This window comes from Rattus rattus, chromosome 16 (assembly GCF_011064425.1).
Source record: "Rattus rattus isolate New Zealand chromosome 16, Rrattus_CSIRO_v1, whole genome shotgun sequence".
NCBI lineage: Eukaryota > Metazoa > Chordata > Mammalia > Rodentia > Muridae > Rattus > Rattus rattus.
In genome coordinates this window covers 523,600-546,818 of record NC_046169.1, presented here as the reverse complement: position 1 = coordinate 546,818, position 23,219 = coordinate 523,600, and the positions used below count along the sequence as shown (strand labels likewise).

The window sequence follows — 23,219 nt, the reverse complement described above, 5'->3', positions numbered from 1 at the left end:
TTAAAAGGCAAGAACCCTCAGTCCCCAGCACCACACTAACCAGGTGTAGTGGTTTGTAGCTGTGATCCCAGCTCGTGGGAAATAGAAAGAGGGAGGTCAGAAGTTCAAGACTCTCCTCTGCTATGTAACGTGGTCCAAAACCAACCCCAGATGTGAGAACCTGGCTTGGGAAACAAAAAATGTGTGGTTAGGGATTTAGCTCAGTAAATAGTGGAGCATTTGCTTAACAAGTGACAGGTACAAGACCCCAGGTTCATTCTCCCTCAGGTTCATTCTCCAGAGCTGGGGGTGGAGGGTGGGGAGGGGTGGGAATCAATCTCTCTCTCTCTCTCTCTCTCTCTCTCTCTCTCTCTCTCTCTCTCTCTCTCTCTCACACACACACACACACACACACACACACACACACACACACACAGGTTCTGTGGGTGCTGCTCCACTCAAGGTTCCCCAGAGCAGACCCCTCACCCGCTTTCCCTGTCCCTGTCCTTCTCTGGATGAATCATGGTGACATCATGTGTCTTCAGACCTGCTGGGTTCCTGCAGGTGTGACCAGATGACTAATCTGCACTGTGCTTGTGAAGGTGGGTTGGTAAGAAATGACAGGCAGGGATAAATTAAAGCCATTTTATTATGGCACCAACAACAGTAAAAGCTGCTTTGTTTTTCATGTTGTCCGTGCGTCCATCTTAACTGTCAATCTTTCTCTAATTTTATATCCATTCTCCTCTCTGGCTTAGCACTTCTGCCCCACCCCCACTCCTGTCTGCTGAAACATCCCATCCAGCCTTGGGGCTGTTTACCAGAGATTGAGGATATCCTGTGATTTAAAGGGGAAAGGAGTTCATGTCTTAAATGTAGCATTAAGGCCGTGAATGCTGTACAATTTGCCATCTAATAGCTTAGATATATATTATTAACCAAAGCTTTGATTCACTTGCAGTTGGTGGCCAAAATAATACAAAATGCCTTAGGCGACATTTGTACTTGAAGCCGTAATTAGACAGCAGAAACCACAGCCCACAGAAATGGAAATTTCCAAACTCATCAGTTCTAGTCATTTATTAAGGGGAATGGTTGGTGTTTCTATTGCAAATAATTTATACAAGATAAATAATGTCATTTACTGTTAAATTGTTTTACCATAAAATAAGCATATTCAAAGATGATAGTAAACTAAGAAACCCTACTAAAGGGTTTGGGGATAAATGAAAAATTGGTAAGTCTGCAACTGTTTGCCAAGTAAATAACAAATATGCAAATTCTAATGTTCTGTCTATGTCGTTGGATTATTTCAAAGGAGCAGATGGTACAAGACACAAATATGGATGTATCTTCTGCCAAAGGGTCCTCAGGATTCTATCCGTAAAACTTTTGTACAATTAAACAAAATAACTCAGCAAAATAATTTAGTATCATAAAGTAAATGTAAGAGTTAGGTTTTCTTTTCAGTTTTACTAAAGGAATCTATGTGAACATGTCTATGAAAAGTCACAAAAAATTAACTGTGTCAGGGTAAATAAACCATCGTGATAGTAACAGACTTTGTTTCTACAATATTGAGCTCTGAATATTGAGTTATCAACAAATCTGAAACATGTTAAGAGTAAGTGGAATTAGTCTAGAAAAATGATGTCATACACTTTCATCGCTGTGGTGAAACAAAGCCCCGCCCCCACCCCCAAAAGACAACTTTAAAAGGGAAGCCATCTCCTCAGCCTGAGACTTTGGTCAGTATTGGGACTATTAAAGATAATGGGGTGGGGGTGGGGGTGGGGTTGCTGTCGAGCCAGCTCGGTGGTTAAGTCCACTGAATGCTCTTCCAGAGGATTCGATTCTCAGCACAACATGGTGGCTTGTAGCCATCTGTAGCTCCAGTTCCAGAGGATCTGACGCCCTCTTCTGGCCTCCATGGGCACTACATGCATGTACTACGCAGACATACATGCAGGCAAAACACACATACAATAAAAATAAATAAAACCTGAAACTAGAAAAAGGACAATAGGGGACTTTTGAACTTGAAATGAATGTCTCTTTGTACCATAGGATAGCCATGAATCTATAGTAGCCATGGGTAGAATGTAATGGTTTCAATGGAAATGTCCCCTTTTGGCTTCCTGTGGATGTTTTGAGAGGTCTGGTCGTGTTAGGAGGTTGAAGTGAGTTATTAGGGGAAGTCTTGAGTCTGGATAGCTTGGCCCTATGCTTGTCCTCTCTGTTGCCTAACTGAGGCTGTTGCTGTCACCCTTCATCTGCTGTAATGTATCTCCTTGAATCTTAAACCAGAGTAAACTCATACCCCCAAGCTGTTTCTGGTGAGGTATTTGATCACAACTACGAGAAAAGGAACAATCTGAATATAGACCCTTTAAACATACTTTCCATCAATACTTTAGCCTAGTTGGGAACTAGATGTGAACCTATTTTATAGGCTATAGAGAACTGTAGAAGGGAGAGTGAATTGGTTTATCATTCCCTCCGTGTTGAGTGTCTCCCTGGGAATTTGCATATTAGACTCTTAATCTCCAAAGATACGTTATGATATTTGCTCTTTAGAGATCATTTGAATCAGGTGGGGTTGAGAGGATGGGCTCTCCATGAAGATGGTGGCTTTATAAGAAGGCAAGGGCTAGTGAGCTTGCTCTATCTTGCCATGTGACAATCCCCACTGGGTTGCATGGCAACAGGCCTGTACCAGATGCCGCCATCTTGGCATTGCACTTCCTTTCAGATCTTTGACCAAATAAACTTCCATTCTTTATGAATTGTTGTCCTGGCTGGTTCTGTGTGTCAACCTGACACGAACTGGAGTTATTACAGAGAAAGGAGCTTCAGTTGAGGAAATGCCTCCATGAGACCCAGCTGTAAGGCATTTTCTCAACTAGTAATCAAGGCGGGAGGGCCCAGCCCACTGTGGGTGGTGCCATCCCTATGCTGGTAGTCTTGGGCTCTATAACAAAGCCAACTGAGCAAGCCAGGGGAAGCAAGCCAGTGAGTAACATCCCTCCATGGCCTCTGCATCAGCTCCTGCTTCCTGACCTGCTTGGGTTTCAGTCCTGACTTCCTTTGGTGACAAACAGCAATGTGGAAGTGTAAGCTGAATAAACCCTTTCCTCCTCTACTTGCTTCTTGGTGGTGATGTTTGTGCAGGAATAGAAACCCTGACTGAGACAGTTGTGTAGTTTGATGTGTTCAGTCATTACAGTAGTAAACAAAGGCAACCCCACTAGCCAGAAGCCCCTCCCCTCAGTCCCCTTCTGCCTGCCCCAGTCTCCAAGTCTGACACAAGTAGCCCCAACTCCTCCATCTAGCCGATGGCTGGTGGTCTCTGAAGTTCCCATGATGCCCATTGTGCTGGTAGGCTTTGCTGTGTCTGTTTCTCCTCTTCTAGGCTCTTTGCCACTCTCGTACAGTTCTCTTGGGCTTTTTGTCTGTGTTGGTTTCTCAGGTCTCACCTTCTGTGGCCATCTGAATGTCCCCATGGTTCTGGTCACCTAGACCTGTTTACTTTGTTACTTTAAAAAAAAATGTCTACAGCCCAGGCTGACCTTAACCTCCAGTCATCCTCCTGCCTTGGCTTTCCAAGTAACTAGATTATCAGCACAAGTACAGTGTCTCCTGACAAAGAATGTCGTTTGAAAGAAATTCACTACCAATCCACACACACATAATTACGGTAGAAGACACACAGAGATTGGTTATAATCTTCCTCAAGAAACAATTACTTCTCTTTATATTTTAGGGGTAAAGAAGAGTAAATGATGCAGCAGGAAAATGATTTCTAGATGATATTTATTATTGAACTAATTAGTGGGAAATTGGGCCAACAAGTAAGACAGTTTTGAGCTATTCTGACAACATTCCCCATAACGATTAAAACTTTGCTCTTGAAGAGTAACGACAGAATTATTTCAACATGAGTGAATAAGGAAGGTGTATGCCTACGTATAACACGATCTGACTACACAAAACATGACACACAGGAGCCGTCAAAGGCATCTCTGTGTTATATTATAATTTTTCTTCACATATTGTTTTCATTTCTAAATTTTTTACAATTAGTATATATTACTCTGCAATCAAGAAAAATAGACAAAATAAACTATTGATTCTATAGCATTTGATTTCAATGTTAAGTCCAGATGTATAAAGACTGCCACAGCAGAAGCTGATCATTCATGAGGAAAACCATACCACATCACAAGATGAAGACTAACAGGGTGATGAACTATGTGCACTGTGACCCTGTGTCAGCAAGGGTAGCTAGGCCTGCTAGGACTGATTAATCCTGCCTGATCTGGTATCAGCTTATCTATAAGACCACTCAGGTATAGCACAGAGACTTCTGCGGTGAGAGTCACTAAGACTTACAGTATCGGGTGTGGAAGGAGAAGACTTAATTAGCCCTTTCTACAGAAGTCAGGAGCATGGTTGGTGTAAATGCTCCAAGAGGGGCTACTTCAAAGCCCCTTCACACGTACAGAAGCACACAGTAGGTCTCAGCGACCACAGGGACAGGTTCCCAGTGTGCTCGCACTGGATCACTGTCGGGTCTACTAAGGAATTTGAACATCACTGCAACCAAGCATTGACAGCATATTCTGAAGAATGCAACAGAGACATTCTTTACAGTTTCGGTGAGAGCTCATCTTTCTTCCCGTGGGGGAGGTCATTTCATTCATCCCAATCTCTGTTCAAAGATAAAAGGACGTTCAACCAAATCACTCATGTTGCTCACTTTAAAAAAAAAAAAAAAAATCCCTTCTTTCCTCGAACTGCTGCAGAGCAACACAAAGTTTCCGCTTCCGAAGAGGCCAGCAGCTCAGGACTCATCTTTATTTTTTTGCAAACGTTTATCAAAAAAAAAAAAAAAAAAAAAAAAAAAAAAAAAATCTTCAACCTGCGTGCAGGCTCTGAAAGGAAAGTCAGTAAGACTCTAGGATCTGGGGTTTAGGCACAGCACAAAAACATTCACAAAAATATAAATTTCCATAATGAGCTTTCTAAATACATTCATAAATCAACATTAGCAGCATTTGGCAGAAATAGCGCTTTTTTAACGGGCTGTTTTGGCCTCGGGGCTCTTGGCCATCTCGGCTAGGTATTTTTCTACTTCCCCTTGTAAAACTGGATCAGGTAAAGTCCAGGTGTTAAGTTGTCAACTGAGTGACTGTTACTTCCAAAGAAGATGTGAATTTCAAAATGGTCACTGATAGAAAAGTTCCTGGAGTGGCTCTTCAAAGTCCTGTCTGTTTGGCACTGTTACCACAAGCGTATTCCGTGTCTTCCATACGGGGGTGCTGTAGAAACTTCGGTGACCCTACTGTGTACTCCCACAGTGTAGAAACTGCGGTGGGCATAGGTGCGTAATTGCCGCCAAAGAGAGCAGATACCATTCACCCTGCAATATTTTATAGTCGCCAGTGCCTGTTTAAAACCGCCACCATCCTTGACAGGAAAAGGTTTTCCAGAGTCCAAAAGTGTGGAACGTGGCGTCACAACACAAGCAGCTGACGGTTGACGGTGCGTGCGTACTGATCCCAAAGCGAATGGCAGGGCGGGCGTTCACACTTATTTATAACGTCTCCGGCCTTTCTTGGAGTAGTAATAAATAAGAGCGAGAGAAGTAACGAAAGCAAAAACTAGAAACGAGATGAAGGCCAGCAGGGACTTCCGGGTTTGAAAAAAGCCGCATCCGGTGCACACGGTGTACTCTTCCGGACAAAACCTTCCCAGCGTTCCGGAACCCAGGAAGCCGTTGTTGTCAATAATTTTCCTGTAATGTTTCATAGACGGTTTGGGCTCGAACTGATTCGCAGCGTATCGATAAAAGCCGGACTTGGGAGCTGAGCGGTCACTAAGCGAATACGCAAAGTAGCCACAAAGGTTGATGCCGTCCAACACGTAGGCTAGAGAAAGACAAAGGGCAGGAGACAGTTGACTGTGATGTTTTATACACAGCTCAGCCCTCTTACACAGCCTTGGCAGATAATGAGAAGACGGATGCCATTCAGCAACACTCGAGACTCATCCGATTTCAGCGGGAAAGGTTTCACACAAGAACAAGCAGGCCAACAGCAAGGCAATGCGGAAATGCACAACGCAAGCAGGCAAAATGGCAGCGGGGGCAGCTGCACCGTGCACGAGAGGCATGAGATATGCATCGATAGATGAAAAGAAAACGAAGCTGTGTATAAAGGCACAGCATGTACATGCCGAGATTTTGTTCTAACATGAAGAGATGAAGGGTGCTGTGTGCGGGAAAGTAGATCCAACTGAGATCATCATGTTAAGCGAAATAACTGAGACTCAGACAAGGATTGTACATTTTCTCTTGTGGCTTATATGTTACATATACATTTCACGCAATACCACACATCACACACCACACATGCACACATACATACACACACACACCCCACACCACACATGCACACATACCACACACACACAAACACACCACACATACCACACACATACACACATGCACACTCACAAGGACGGTAATTATAGGGTTATGAGTGCTAAGGAAGGGAACTAAATTGAGGAGATTCAAGAACAAGAGAGGGTAAAGGAATGAAAGGAACAGTTTCCTTACACATGTATACACATACAGATATATACATAATACATATATACATATACACACATACAAATACATATATATACATATACACCTATACATATATACACATACGCACATACACATATATATACATACACATACACGTACACACATACACATACACATATGAGGCAAGAGAGGTTCTGGTACTCTGGATACACTGGATGATATCCTTATATCTATGCCCTCTTCTATGATTTTCCCACCGCCTTAGGTATAGAAGTTGCACTGTAGATGTATAAATTGAGGTTTAGCATCCTGTGATCATTTGTCTTAGACATGGTAAGAAAGCTGTACACATGAAGTCCTACTCTTTAAACAAGACCCACAGTCACACCATCAGATGACATGCCAACAGCAGTGGGAGAAACCTCACACAGCCCCACTTCTAAATGAAGAGTTACAGCCAATCAGTGGCTGCTGAGACAGAACCAGTCTTCTCCTGGGGTTAAGCTCCTAATCAGTTATCCAATTAAGTGGTATATACATGTACATACCAACAACATTAAATGGACTTGGTAGGGTGTGTGTGTGTGTGTGTGTGTGTGTGTGTGTGTGTGTGTGTGCGCGCGCGCGCGCGCGCGTGTGCGGGCACGCGTGCGCGTTTGAGCTACAGACTCTGGTCTCCTCCCCCACCCCTCCCCCTCCCCATCAAGAACCATACATGCTCTGATGATGACAGCATTTCTAGGACTGAAGGAGCGCGCGCGCGCGCGCGCGCGCGCGCGCGCGTGTGTGGTGTGTGTGTGTGTGTGTGTGTGTGTGTGTGAGATGGGTGTCTCACCTTTCAGAGCCTCATTCACGTAATTCTTAATATAATACATCCTCAGTGAGTCTTGCTCGGCATGGGGATCGTCATCAATGCCATTGGCTGTCACGAACATCGGGAGGTCTCCATACTTGAACCTTAGCCAGTTGAGCGCTTTGCGCAGCCCCCAAGGCACCACCGCCACCTGATTGAGGGAGTTGAGCCACGTGATGTCAGTCATCTCCTGCACCTCCAGGTAATCGTTGTATTTTATCGGATCCTCCTTTTCCCAGTCTACAAGGATGGTGGTGTAATGGCTCAATGCCAGGAAGTCAAAGGAACCCCGGATTAGCTTTTTCTCATCTTCCGTGAAATAGGGCAGAAGAAAGTTGTTTTTTTGGTTCAGCCATTCCCTCATCACATGCGGATAATCTCCGGAGCCGAAAATGGGCTCTGCCAGCCAGCCTACATCAAATTCCAAAACTCTCTCCGCCACTTCTTTGTCCTTCTGAGAAAATGGGCAGGCCGGTTCTATCCAGTCAACCTGCAAGGCGATGGATATTTTGCCTTTCTGAGCCGCCCTAAATTTGTCATCGTACAGGTGCCATGCCAAGGCATGAGCCTTAAGCAGGTGGTGCCCCGCACGGTAGGTCATGTTCCGTGTGTTTGGCTCATTTATGGTGATCCAGAACTTGACCCAGTGGCCTAGCTCTTCAAAGCACAGGTTTGCGTAGTCTGAAAATGCCAGGGCAGTGTGCGGGTTCTCCCAGGCCCCATGTTTTGCAAGGGCATGTGGCAGGCCTTGGTGTGGGGTTGCTGGTTGCCACAGGGCCACCACTGGAGTGATGTTGGCGTGCACCAGCTCGCTGACCATACAGCGGTAGAAGTGCAGAACCGTGCGGTTCACTTGGGTCTGGTTACCCAGAGGCAAGATCAGGGCCCAGTCTAGCGAGAACCGAAAGTGGGTGACCCGCATTTCTCGAAGTAAGGTTATCTGAGGCCGGATGGCAGAGAAATCAACACAGTAAGGTTTTCTCTTCTTGGCTACAACCCCGTCTACTTTAATAAGCCTCTTACTGTGATGCACATCCCACAGATAGACATTCGGGTCAGTAAACTGAGAGAGAGTGGGGTCCACCTACAAAGAACCAAGCAACTGTTAGCTATCTGGGCAGACCCGAAAAATGCACGCATAACTTCAAAAACCCTAGCAAGCAAGAGGTACACAATTAGGCTCTCTTCCACTTGAACGCTTAAACTGCTGTTCACAAGAAAGAAAACATTGCCCTTCAAGAACAAAACAAAACAAAAACAAAAAACAATACATATTACCCATAGTTTTTGTTTATTCGAATTCAGATTAAAATATTTTTAAACCTGAAATTTGTCACCTCAGATAACAGACACGGGTGATTTCTATTCACAGAGTATATAGAATACAAGCAGAGAATATTTTTTTTTTTTTGGTTCTTTTTTTCGGAGTTGGGGACCGAACCCAGGGCCTTGCGCTTCCTAGGCAAGCGCTCTACCACTGAGCTAAATCCCCAACCCCCAGAGAATATTTTTATTGTTTAATTTCAATTAAAAAAATGTAGCCTAGGCTAGATCAGCCTCCTGCCTCAGCCTCTTGAATGTGGGCTACAGGTATGTGTCCCTGCAACTAGCATAGGTGTTTTGCTTTTAATGTAAGAACCCACTAATTATACAACACTACTTTTTATTTATTTTTAAAGGTGTATTCATTTTATTTTATGTGTATGAGTGGTTTTTGCATGCATGTGCACCAGTTGTGTGCAGTTGCTGTAGAGGCCAGAAGAGGGCGTCAGAGCCTCTGGAACTGGAATTACAAACAGTTCTGAGTCACCAAGGGGGTGCTGGGAATCAAATCAGGATCCTCTGCAAAGGCATCCAGTGCTTTTAACCAGTGAGCCATCTCTCCAGTCCTAAGACTGCGTTTAAGCAAACAAAAACAGATTTGTTTAAAAAATGAATAAATGAAGAAACTTTTCCAATGAGTAGTTTAAAATCAGAAAAATAAGTTGACACGTGCTACTAAATTGAGCTTGTTAAAATTACGATCTGTATCCAGGTTTGTTCTGGGTGTCAAATATGTGTGTGGTATGTGTGTGTGTAACTGTTGCCTTTCGTTGGCTTGAGAGATGGTGAAAAAGCTTAGATAACACAGCTGGGCAGGGGTGGCACACGCCTTTAATCTCAGCACTCTGGAGGCAGAGTTCAAGGTCAGCCTGGTCTACAGAGTGAGTTCTAGGACAGCCAGGGCTGTGCAGAGAAACTTCCAAAACAAACAAACAAACAAACAAACAAACAAGAAACCCATCATCACCACCAACCCAATCCAAAACAACCCCAAACCAAAACTTTGATAACCTAATGTCAGGATTTAAAAGTGTGAAAAGAGATAAGACCATCGTTGATCCACAAGGGGACTTTTAAAGTGTGGTTTTAGGGTCTAAATTACTTTTCTGTAACAATGTTAACAACTCTTCTCAGCCATGAAGAAGCCTCCAGAAATGAAAACTCTAGGAAATGTAGGTCAAGTGTTCAGGGAGCCTCAGATAATCTTGTGGCTCACACAGAAAGGGTCAACCCACCTCACAGCGTCAAAGCTGGGTTTTGCTCTGAAATAGTCCTGTGAGAACAGGCGCCTTCGTCTGCCCTGCCCATGAAGGAAGGGGGTCTGGCGAACCCGGTTCTTGAATCTCTGGCCCAGGTTTTGTCAGGTGTGGGTGTGTTGTTCTCCAAGAGGCAGCAATCCAAAATAAATACAAAAAGGGTCTGAGGGGAACTGCCCTCTGGAGACCATGACTCATCCTGACGCTGAGGGAATGGGTCAGAAGGCCCCGCCAAACGCCTACAAATGTTTCACAGCCTCAGCTCCACAAGAGAAAATACCCACCTGCCGCGTGGTCTTTTAAGGTCCACGTCTTCAGAACTCTTTCGGACTATTTTTATTCAACTCTGAACGGACTAAATTCGTAACCTCTTTACCAGAGCCACCCCAGAATAACGGTTTCTACTGAGTCTAACTAAAAACAAAATATGAAAGACCCTGTAAGATTCGGGGTAGTGGGGTCAGTTCTCTAAACTAGGAAAGCCGTAGAAATGAGTGGGCAGGCAAAAGTCCACCTAATTTAGAGACTTACTGCCTTAGGTTCGACTAAAAAGTTTTTTACTTTGAGGAAGGATGAGTGCCAAACACATATTTAATTTGTTATTGATAAAAGTTTCTCCTCACAGGACTGGACAACAGTGTCGCTCCATGTTGTTTGTAATCTGCTTGACTTTGGTCAACCAACAGCATCAGGAGTTCTGAGCAAACTCAGGAGCTGGGACACTGAGTCTGAGCAAAGTGACACACACCCCCTCCCCCATGTGAATGTGCCCAGCTACAAACTTCTAACAGATGGCGTGTAGCTAGGGACACACACACACACACACACACACACACACACACACTGCTTTGGTTTTTGTCTTTCAAGACAGAGTTTCTCTGTGCAGCACTGGCTATCTTGAAACTCACTCTGTAGACCAGGCTGGCCTCAAACTCAGAGATCCACCTGCCTCTGCCTCCTGAGTGCTGCGGTTAAGGCGTGCACCACCGTCACCCGGCTTAGGGGGATATTTTTAATTATTTGGGTAAAATGTAAGCCATAACACTTGATTACGGAGCACTAACCAGGAGGGAGAAAGAGAAACTTTAGGGTTTAAAAAAAGAAAATTCTTGGTGCAGTGAACAGTGGTTAATGTAGAAACTCACAGCTCAGGAACATCTAAGGACAGGAAGGATGTCAGAGCAGAGGTTGGGGAGGGTCAGAGATAGCATCTTTCAGCCATGACTTTTGTCTTCGTCACAAGGGTAACCCAGCAACGCACACAAGGTTTTGTACACAATAGGCAGCCATCAAGTGCTTACTTAAATTATTCAGTCAAACCCCAAGAAACAAAGTCACTTTAAAATCAGGGAAACTGGGGCTGGAGAGATGGCTCAGCGGTTAAGAGCACTGACTGCTCTTCCAGAGGTCCTGAGTTCAAATCCCAGCAACCACATGGTGGCTCACAACCATCTGTAATGGAATCTGATATCTTCTGGTGTGTCAGACAGTTACAGTGTACTCATGAATAAAATAAACAAATCTTAAAAAAAAAATTAAAATCAGGGAAACTAAAAAACGGTTTTGAGGACTTCCTACACAGTTGATGCTCAATAAGTACTAATTGATCATTTTGGAGCACCACAGTGCTATCAATAAATCGTTGAAGCTGTGGTCTGCTTTCTCAAGGTGTTTTCTACGAGCCCGGAGCGGGGCATTTCCGGTGAGGAGGGATCTGTTAAACGCTCCAGCCACGTTCTCAGCGGCTTCCCTGAGACTCTCTGGACTTCTGTGTTGAATCTTATTTATGAGAAACTTAACTTCCTGAGCAGGGATTTCAACCATAACCCTAAAGGGGTGTATTGTCTTAACAGAGCTTACATATTCATGTTTTGATTCTGTTTGCCCTTGGATCTAATAGAAAGCGCAAGGTGTAGAGTGAAAGACGTTTGAAGACTGAAGCATGCTGGACTATGTAGTTCATAAGCTCTCTAGGGAACCCTGTTTGGCTCAAAGTTCCTGATGCTGCGCCGCCCTGGCAAGAACCTGGCGAGGAAGCAGGAGACCTGCTGATACTGCTGACGGGCTTTGTCAACTGACTTACTTGAATGTAGTTGTCAACAACTCCCCAAGCAAAGTCACAGGGAAAGGTCCCTTCAAGGGGCTGGTTCTCAGGTAAAGGAGGGAAGCCATTGTTCTCTATCAGCTTTTGGTAGAACAAGGCCGAAGACTTGGGCAACAACTCCTTGTCCTGACTCAGAAAGTCGACATAGAAGAGTCCTCGTCGGATGCTGTAGCCCCTGTGCCACTCGAAACCATCCATGAGGGACCATGCGGTGTACCCAATGACGTCGACCCCATCCAGCCTGATGGCTGCAGAAGGAAGAGAGGACAAGAGCGGTGTCATCCCCCACTGGGCTTTGTGTGATTCAAGAGCAGAGAGGGGTTTTCCACTTAAAGAAACAAGGCAAGGGGCTGGAGAGATGGCCCAGTGGTTAAAAGCACTGGCTGATCTTCCAGAGGACCCAGGTTTGGTTCCCAGCATCCACGTGGTGGCTCGCAACTGTAACCAGTGCACGGGATCCAACGCCCTCTTCTGGCCTCTGTGGGCATCGCATACACACATGCAGGCAAAAACTCACATACGTAAAATAAAAATGAAATCTCAAAAAAAAAAAAAAAGATACAGAAACAAGTCAGATGTAATGCTTCTTGTTTGGTAAAACTTTTTTTTTTCTGGTTTACAAAAGGCCCTAGCAGTTTCTCAGTACCAGGGGTGCTAGGGTGACTTGTTCCTAACCTGGGGACCTAACATCGTGACCGTGTCTTCTTTTTTTTCTTGTGCTGTGGATGGGGCCAAGGGCCTTGGGTTGCCAGTAAATACTGTATACCTGACCCACTTCCGTAGTCTTTAAAGCTCAATTTATCTAGGTCATATGAATATTCCTTTTGCTTTAAAAAAAAGTGTTTTATTGAAAGAGGGAGCTAGTTGTGGTTACAAATGATCAACATGCATTGTATAAATGTATGGCAATTTCGAAGAATAAAAAAAATTAAAGGAAAAGCATGTTATTCCGCTGAAACAAATGAGCTAGGAATATATAAAGAGGGCTCGATAATCTGAGGTTTTTAATACTGTATTATATGATATAATAATGTATCTGAGAGACTGTGAATCCACTGATTCTAAATATTCATCTTGTTTTCAGCAGATTATCAAAATTCCTTTTATGAAACTTCGAAAATTAAGTTTCTGAAGGGTTCAAAAAAAAAGCAGGGTTACATAATAGATTCTCCGCACCGCTTAAATTGTGACAAAAATCATATACCCACATTTTGCAGGTAGTCTTAAAAGGTGTATGTGGTATGTTGTGTGTGTGTGTGTGTGTGTGTGTCCCCGTGTATGAGATGTGTGGCACATGTTATATATGATGTGTGTGATATATGATGTGTGTGTTTAATATGTGATTTTGTGTATGTGTATATGGTATGGTGTGTATATGATACATATATATGCATAATGTGTGTGTACAGTATGATATATGTGGTATGTGTGTGGGTGGGTGTGTATGTGGGAGTATGCATGTGTGAATTTTGGCAAAAAAAAATGGGAATTTTACTTGAGAGCTTACCTTTTAAGGTTTCCATTATGAACTTCTTGAGATAATACATGTATTTGGCATCATCTCTTCTGGTGGTACCCGAGACAAACCAGCCATTTTCCACAATAAATATCTGAGGGTGGTTATACTCCAGATCTATCCAAGACAGAAGCTGCCTCAGGCTGGGAGACTCCAGCTGGCGGAACTTCATGCTGGGGTCTAGTAGTTGAAAGCTCAAGGTTGGTCCGAAGGAGAGAGCAAAGAAGTCAGCTGTTCCCCTGATGAATCTCTTCTCGGATTCAGTAAAATCGGGCAGCAGGGATGAGAGGTTGTTCTTCATACTCTCTGGGTAGTTGCCATCGATAAATATGGGCTTGGCAAACCAGCCTAGCACGAAGTCAAGAGACTTCTGACACTCTCTGATGTGATGGTCAGTCATCCTTCGAGGGGTGATCCAATGGGAACCTAAGGCGATGGACACCCGGCCTCCCTGAGTGGGGCGGAAGGAGGTGTTGTAGAGGTGCCAGACTTTGGCGTGAGCCTACGGAGGAAAAAAAAATGGTGACTTTCTCCCTGATTGTGAGAAAGCATGTGACATTTACCGGATTCCCAGCCCCACTGATGCCTGGTTTCCATCTGACCTACACAGTGACTAGCCTATAACGCCACAATCAGCTAAGCCAATGAGTTATTTCAAGGAAGGCCACCTTGCAGAGAGCTGCCACCATGACCTGAGAGATTGCCAGTGTGTCTTAGCAGCCAGTGGAAAAATGTAAAATCATTGTATTCAGTGGATAGTTACGGTTCACCTTGGGAAAATTAATAAAATAAGAATTTGTTAGAATAGCTTACTGTTATCTTTGGATTATGTGCTTTTTTTTTTTTAAATTTGTGGGCTTGAGGAAAAAAAAAGAACCAATCTCCCATCTGTGGCCGTACCAGGAATTTCCAAATAGGATTATGTGATTTATCCTAAGAGACTGGGAGTTTCCAAATAGACTCCAGTTGTTGGGGTCAAACTGGTTATTTCTCATTTGTCTGTCACCCCCCAAAATTCTAACACATGCTCTCACTTTTGTTTTCCCTGTGAATCAGTCCAAGAAACTGAAAGATAAACCTTAGCATCTTGGCCCGCCATTCAGAGCACCGAGACAGTGCTGGCTCCTTGAAAGTGTGAGGGTCAAGCCAGGAACAAGAGACAACCAAATACAGCTGTGAAGACATGGGCCGGTAAGACTGGGCCAGGAGTCCCTTGTAAAACGGCTTAACACAGCCAACTCTGTGCTTCCAGAAATCCCAGCTGACCCTGATGGCTCATCTGCTTCCTTTTCACTTAACAAACATGGGAGCTAATCTGGGTTTTATTTCCTCTTTACCTTCGAACTCCTTGATGAATTCTTCATATTTGTCCTACAGATACAAGGGCTATCTGTTAGCTTTTTATTCCCCCAACACGCATTTGGAAAACTCTATTCCCATTTGCTGCTTGATTCTGTGTAGTTTCCAAAACCGCTGATCCAATTTTCCTCTCTCCGCATGAGCCAGAGGACCTTCCGCTCACCACGCCAAACACCCTCTTTATTTTCCTCCAATATTCTTCTGGTTTGTCTCAGCTCAGTCATCCAAGAACGGTCTCCTCACCCATCCCCCAAGTTCAGCAAACCATTCAACGAAGTAAATTTGCTTGTTTCTCATGTTTTAGAGATGATACGCCTCCTTTCACCGAGTGCAATATTTCACAATCTGTAGCAGCTGTCTACCAGCTAAAAAAAAAAGTAAAACTAAACCAGGGCTGCCTGGGCTGTAGAGAGGGATGGGGAGGGAGGGAGAAAAGCCACACTGAAGACACAGCTCAGTAGTCCAACGCTCTCTTGCTCGTGAAAGGACCTAGGTTTAATCTGGGAGACAAACAAGAAACAAAATGAACCACCCTTTTCTGCAATGAAACAGATTGGTCTAAAAGTTATCATCTAGAGCAAGGACACAAAGCGCCCTCACATAGCTGGGGAACTCCATTTGTAAGCCTCCTCATTAGTATCTAATGACCAGAAGCAGACCAGTGGTTGTCAGTGGAGGGGGAGGGCCGCTGAGGAGTTACAGGAAGTTTTATATGGTAGTTTTATATGGCGGGTTCTGTACCTCTCTAGCAGGACTTGTCACACAGATGGGCATTGTCCTAGCTTGCCTCTCTGTTGTAGTGGCAAAACACCAACCAAAAGCAACCCCGGGAAGGAAAGGGTTCATTTGGCTCTCAGTTTACAGCCCATTACTGAGGGAGGCAAGAACTGAAGCAAAAAGACCACAGAGAAGACTCGGTGATCTTTTTGATACAGCCCAGGTCTACCTTCCCAGAGACCATGCTGCCCATCATGCACTGGGCCTTCATGTATCAGTGAAGCAATGCCACACAGACAAGGCCACGAGTCATCTGATGAAGGCAACCCCCTAACTGAGGTTCCCTCTTCCCAGGGGTATTCAGTTGACAAACAAGATTAGGCATCACACATGGACTTGCCAAAACTCAGAGGATTGTGCAGTAAAACACAAAAGACTCATTGAGAAGCAGACTGTGAGTATATTACTAGTCATAAAGATACTCAGAGTTGTAGTTATGTAGGACTGATATGACAAGAAACACTGGTTTTTCTCTGTGCCTTAGGGTTTCATTGCTGTGAAGAGACACCATGACCAAGGTAACTTTTTAAAAAGGACAACATTTAATTGGGGCTGGCTTACAGGTTCAGAGGTTCAGTCCATTACCATCATGGCAGGAAGCATGATAGTGTCCAGGAAGACGTGGTGCTGGAGAAGGAACTGAGAGCTCTACATCTTGATCCAAAGGCAGCCAGGAGAAGACTGGCTTTTCTGCACTGGATGGATCTTAAGCCTAGGACCTCAAAGCCCACCCCAACAGTGACACATTTCCTCCAACACAACCACACCTAACAAAGACACACTTCCTAATAATGTCACTCCTTGTGGATCAAGAATTCAAATACATGAGTCTATGGGGGCCAGACCTTTTCAATCCACTATACTCTGAAACATAAATTTAACTGTGCAAATCAGTTACTTTGTTAATTACAGGTGTAGGCCTAGATTTTTCAAAACCTACTTTAATAAGGGTTCTCAAAGGTTTCAACACTTCCTCTTGCCCATCATCCGAAGGTAGGGGAGAAAAGATGGGTAATAGGACAGTGGGGATGTGGACCTGTTTAGAAGCAGTTCTATGGGGGCGATCCCAATCTCCATTGTCAGGATACCAGTATCCAGTTCAGTAGTGTCACCAAACTTGGATCAGCATTGGCAGTGCAGTCCAGCAGAAACAGCCAGGCCTCTGCCAAATGAGCATGAGTCAGCCAGGAATGAGCAGAAGCAGCTGGAATGCCAGGAGTTCTCTGCCAAGCTTCTCTCCCCGAAGTGAAGACCCTCAAAGACTCGAAGCATTGCGTGGCTAGCTATGTAGAGCATCCCATCACTGTCTGTGGGGTCCTACCTATTACACTCTTCTCCAAGCATCGTGAATCCTCTCACGGGTCTGCTTCAGCAAAACACACATGAGTCTGTGTCACACAACATGACCAGAAATTTCCACTTCGTACAGTAGTCAACACTCACTCATTTGAGCAACAAATATTACATTCTGCTATTTTGCTGAGAGATGGGAAAGATAGTGCCTTCTTCTCCTGGAGCTTTTATCCCGGGGAGGAAGAGATGGATAAAGAGAGGGGTTAGCAGATGGTAGGGTTGGGTGGGGGCTGCAGTTAGATAGGAAGTAACTGTTGGCAGAGGCATTGTTTGAGGAGAGATCCAATCCATAAAGAACAAGGGAGAGTCGTTAAGTACAGCAGGGCTCGGAGGATGACAGCAGGCCATGCAGACAGAGTTGACCGATTATATGAGCTGTTCTAACTCTGCACCCTTCCAACCCTGCCACCACAGAAAAAACTTGGGTATCAACTCTGTTTCTCTGTTCTCTGTTCTACTTAAAACAGGGATAGCAACAATATTTTATATTCCCATCCTTAGGAGAGTTAAACGAGTTGATACTGGTTGAATATGCCTTGCTCCACCCCCACCCCTGCCCCAAACCCTAACTCCAAAATGCTCTAAAATTCAACATTTATTGAGACCCAATACAACCACCACAAGTGGGAAAGGCCCTTGGTCTTAATGTCAGGGTTCCTAATGAAATGAAGATACCCTGTAAAAACCAGCCAATACTGGTTTCTGCCTGAAGAAATATCCTGCACACAGTACGTACATGAATTCTGTGTTGACTTGGGACCCATCCCAAGACATCTCATTATACATATATGTAGGCTTATGTCACAGGTGAGGCAGGCACAAGATAGAAGGAGGCCTGTCATTGGATGAGAAGGAAGGATGGGCGGGAGAGAAGTTTGGAGGAAGAGGAGGAGACTGGAACGGAAAGGAGGAGACAGAAGAGAGGGAGAGAGAGAAGCCGTGGCAGGACAAGATGGCAGGTGATGTTAAGATTCCGCTCTGTGTATTTACAGGTTGTTATCAATGTTCCTAAGGGATGGATGGTACTGGGCTTTGTATGTTTAAGTGGGCAATCATATCTTATCAATTGGATCTAATATTATTGTGTTGTGTGTTCTTTTACGTGACGGTTTGAGTGTAGGAAAGTGTGCGGCTGGAGACAGTGGGCCGCCGAGGAATTAGGATGTTTCCGCCAAGATATCTAGCAGATATCTTGGGGCACCTCGGTGTGGGACCTTGTGGGGTAAAAGATAAACTATACCTTTTTTATTTTTATATTTTTACAACAACACATACAAAAATGTCACAAACTGCAGGATCTGAACGACTTCTCACTCAGCCACTTGACTGTCAGCTAGTAAGCACCACATGTTTACTCTTCAACCATATTCATAATGTCATTTGGCTTATGCGTTTGAAAGATAACTGGATGTGAGGTATGGGGTGGGAATCAACAGGGATCCCAGAGAGCAGTTAGGCAGCTACTGCAGTAATGATGTTGCCAGGAGAAAGAAGATGGCGGTTTGGACCATTGGTCCGGGTGAAGTGTGAGGTTGGACGAGGAGATGCTGGCAAGAGGCCAGGCACTGATGCGGACTGGTATGGCCTGTCGTGTACTTGATGCTTCACGTGGAGTGTAAGAGGGGAAAGGAATCACAGACAACACAAACGTCCCCCAATCAAGGAGGTCGCATTCTCTTCAAGTCATGGAGCCACTGTCTCAAGCGTTAGGAAACTGGGTGCTTGAGCAAACTAAACCAGCCCTGGGAATGTTAGCACTCACACATACACATCCCAGGGGCTACACCCAGGAGGTCACTTTATTGTGACTATTCCTTAGATTACAAAAAAAAATTAAAATGGAGTAATTCTTAGAAGATTAATTTAATCCTGTGAAAGTTAAATTAAAATCTTAATTAAATTAACCGAGACCAACAGTGAAAGAATTGAAGTGCAGCCCATAAATAGAAAATAATTCAGGTACCTGTGTGTGTCACTCCATACCCAAGAGTCACGACGTAAGGTCTCAGAGGTGGACTTCTTAAAAAGACAAAGGATTGGAACATTTAAAGCGAAATGGGGCTTTTCTGTCTTTTGTTTTCTTTCTTTTCTGGCTTCCTTCCCCTCGACTGTAAGAACAATGCAGCTTGAGGACTTTGTCAAGGTCACCTCTGTGCTGAGCTGTTACACAAGCCAGCCGGCTGGCCTAATGCCATGTTTACAGACCAAATTATCCTCTTGTTTGTATCAGCACAATTCTGCAGATTATAAACCGCGGCTCCTTAACAGAATTTCAATAAGTTCTCTCACAAAGCACTCATCTAATGATTTCCCCAAAATAACCCTTCTGCATTTTCCATCCACAAAACAACCAGCCTTCTCCACAGAGTTCCTGAAGAGGCAAACAGAGTCTAACCTGACGCTCAGGTAGACAGACAAAATAGACTCATGGTACCCAGGATGCCTTCAACGGAACGTGTGTGTGTGTGTGTGTGTGTGTGTGTGTGTGTGTGTGTGTGTGTGTGTGTAACTGTGTGTCTGTGTATGTCTGTGTCTGTGTTTCTGTGTGTCTGTGTGTTTCTGTGTATCTGTATGTGTGTCTGTCTGTGTGTGTATCTGTGTGTGTATGTATGTGTGTCTGTGTCTATGTGTAGTTTGTGTATCTGTGTATGTCTGTATCTGTGTGTGTGTCTCTGTATGTATATGTGTGTGTGTCTCTGTATGTATATGTGTGTGTGTGTCTCTGTATGTATATGTGTGTGTGTCTCTGTGTGTGTCTGTGTGTCTATGTATGTGTATATGTGTCTCTGTGTATACTTGTGTCTGTATAGTATGTATGTCTTTCTGTGTGTCTGTATGTGTGTTTGTGTGTGTTATCTGTGTGTGTCTGTGTGTATGTGTGTCTGTATGTGTGTGTCTGTGTGTATGTGTCTGTCTGTCTGTCTACCTCTGGTATCATTCCTAAGGAGCTTTCTGCATTGTTTTTTGAGACAGTGTCTGTCATTGGCCTGGAACCCACCAATTATGCTAAGGTGGCTGGGCCAGCGAGCCCCAGGAACCAGCCTGTGTCTGCCTCTTTGGTGCTGAGATTACAAAAGCGTGACCTTTTGGGTTCTATAGACCAAACTCAAGCAAGTCCCTTACTGACTACATCACCCAGTCCTCTTCTTAGGACTTGGTTTGGTCTTTTCTTTTCATTGCTATGATAAAGACACCAGGACTGAAAGCAACCCCGGGGAGGAAAGAATTTATTTGGCTTACATATCCCTTTCACAGTCGTTCACTGAGGGAAGCCAAGACATCTGCTTAACTACAGATAATCATGTAGACTGTTAGTTAGCTCATGGGACCATACACATACAGAAAACCATTATACACAGGGCATGCTGTGATAAAGACCATGACAAAAGTAACTTTTGGAGAAGAGGGTTCGTTTCAGCTTATACCTCAGGTCACACACCTTCCATCATCAAGGGAAGTCTGGGCGATAAACTCAAGCAGGAACTGAAGCAGAGACCGTGGAGGAATGTGCTTACTGGCTTGCTCCCCCTGGCTTCTTCTGTCTACCTCCTTGATACAACCCACGGGGACACTGCTGGACCATGGGCTGGACTCGCCCACATAAAACCTTAGCCAAGACGGTACTGCACAAAATTACCTTCAGGCCAGTCTTATGGGGAATATGTTATCTGAATCTCCCTCTTCTCAGATGATGCTCACATGCCCAGGTAGCAAAAAACAGACAAACAAAACAACAAAACAATGAACAAAATAAAAACAGCCAACAACCAGGACAGCATTTTAAAGATTTGTACCAAGGGCATGACTAATACCTATCGTCTCCCCTAGAGAGATTGGAGACATTGTTAATTCTCTCCTATTTGTCTGATTGTTCTGTCTGTTCTGTAATAAGTACATATTGTTCACTGTATGAGAAAAAATATTTTAAAACAGCCCGGACTTCCAGGGTTATAGAATTTCCTCTGCAAATTATCCACCACTCTGTGTCTCTGCGACGGTGCTCATCTTCTCTGATGGTGGCGCCGGAAGCCTTGGATCAGTCAACTTAATTAAATCCTTACCATTCAGCAATTATCGAATCACTAATCTCCCCTTCCTACACCTTATGGTCACCCCTAACTCTCACAAGTGTGAAAAACAACTTCATACATTTTAACCTTACAATGTCTGGAGAGTAGCATAGTTTAAAACGCTTAATCTGTCCTCAGAATTCCTACATCATTAACACTGGATGTGTAGTGCGGCAGTTCTGTGGGTCACGACTCCAAAGGGAGAGTCATACCTCAGATGTCATGAATATCAGATATTGACATTATAATATTTATGTCACAACAGTAGCAAAATGACTATTATGAAGTAGCAACCAAGATAATTTTATGGCTGGGCGGGGTGTCTCAACAACATGACAAACTGTATTGAAAAATCTTAGCCTTAGGAAGAATGAGGACTGGTGGTTCTGGTTTATTGTCTACAAAGTGATCTCTTTTGACCAGGTTTGGTATTTTACCAAATAACTTGGACCTCTCCCCCCACCCCGAAATATAAATAAGAAGAAAAAAAAAAAAAAAGATCTTAAGTCAACCAACTGGAATCTCTTCTGAAGGCCATGCCACCTTCTAGGAAGACAGGTTAGGAGCAAAACCAAAATCTTTTCAATATCTTCTGCATTGATATCATGATTAGATATTATAGATTGAAGGCACAGATCTGAAAATGTACCTGGAATGCTCTGAAAATAATGCTACCTACATACCTAGCATAAAAGATGAATAGTTTACTGCTTTGGGAAGATAAGTTTATAAAAGAGACCATGGGAGCTGAATACAAGTAGGTATTTGTTTGCTTATATACTTAAAATGTCAGTTTTGTTTGGGTTTTTGGACACAGGTTCTCCCGGGGTAGCCCTGGCTGTCCTGGAACTCCTGCTTCTGCCTCCCAAGCTCTGGGATCAAAGGTGTGCACCCACAGACCTGGCATAAAAGGTTTTTAGTATGAAGTGATGGGGGTTTGACTGGAGTACCAAGAGATGAGCTGAGGTTCTGACAGGATGACTAGAGTCTTAATGCTCAAACCATCTGCAGCAGAATAGATTAAAATGTGAACAGCTAGAAGCTGGAATGACTTCTTTTCTCCAAAATGTAGACACTGCACAGTCCTCACTAAGGTGGCAGCTGTTGGAAGGACCTTTGAGAGGCAGCTTGACACAGAGGATGGGAAGAACGTCGCTCCTACACTTTCCAGCGAGTACCACTCGGGAGGCAGGGTAGGACCCAGCAAGCATCTCACGTGGCTTCACCCACCTGATGCAGGATGCGATTGTCTCAGACAAACTCGGCTCTGCTCCACGAGTCTCATCCTCCTGTGCTGCACTTATCCTGGTATTTTCACAGGAATCACGAAATGTCTGTGGGTGTGTCTGGGTGTGAACGGTGCATGTGCTATGCAAGTGTATTCATTTGTAGAAGACAGACAGTGTTTTTATGCTACTGACCACAGGCAGGTAACATCCTGAAGCATCGGGTCCTTGAAACTCTTGCTCAGTTCTAATTCTTTCTCAAAAAGCCCATCTTCTCCTCCAGCTGATCCCAGCCCTGGCTCACCTGATTTGCATATACTTACATATTTACCGGTAGGTCTGATTCAGTTAAAGGCATGTTCTAGCAACTCACTGTAATGAAAGCCAGGACGGGTTTTTAAATCAAGCTGTGCCTTTGGATCTTTGTCGCTTGGAATCATCTTGTCTTGGCTTTGCCAAGTGGGCTACATAAAAGGTCTTTTTCACTTGCTTTAAAATTCTTCAAAGGAAGCCAGGTATAGCGGCGCATGCCTTTAATCCCAGCACTTGGGAGGCAGAGGAAGGCAGATCTCTGAATTCGAGGCCAACCTGGTCTCCAGGGAGTTCCAGGACAAGCAGAACTAGATAGTAAAGCTATCTCAAAATAAATAAATAAATAAATAAAATAATAATTTAAAGATTTCTTCAAAAAGGGAAAATTAACTTCATAGGTCACAGTGTGCAGAACTTGACATTTGTTAAATCATTCTACTTAATACTAAGTCACATTGCTGCAAAAATCCTTCTAGGGCCTAAAGAGACGGCCGGG

At 44.1% G+C, this 23,219-nt stretch overlaps 1 protein-coding gene across 1 annotated transcript in view; it reads right to left on the bottom strand.

Annotated features, from left to right (window-relative positions):
• Nucleotides 1–3,775: 3,775 nt before the first annotated feature.
• Nucleotides 3,776–23,219, bottom strand: part of Kl (klotho) — a 40,480-nt gene continuing 21,036 nt past the window's right edge. The window contains exons 2-5 of the mRNA XM_032886628.1: nucleotides 13,618–14,128; nucleotides 12,090–12,358; nucleotides 7,410–8,511; nucleotides 3,776–5,909 (exon numbers count right to left, since the gene is read on the bottom strand). Of these exons, the coding sequence (XP_032742519.1) occupies nucleotides 5,572–5,909; nucleotides 7,410–8,511; nucleotides 12,090–12,358; nucleotides 13,618–14,128 (2,220 nt within the window). The 3' untranslated portion in view covers nucleotides 3,776–5,571. The remainder of the gene's footprint in view (nucleotides 5,910–7,409; nucleotides 8,512–12,089; nucleotides 12,359–13,617; nucleotides 14,129–23,219) is intronic.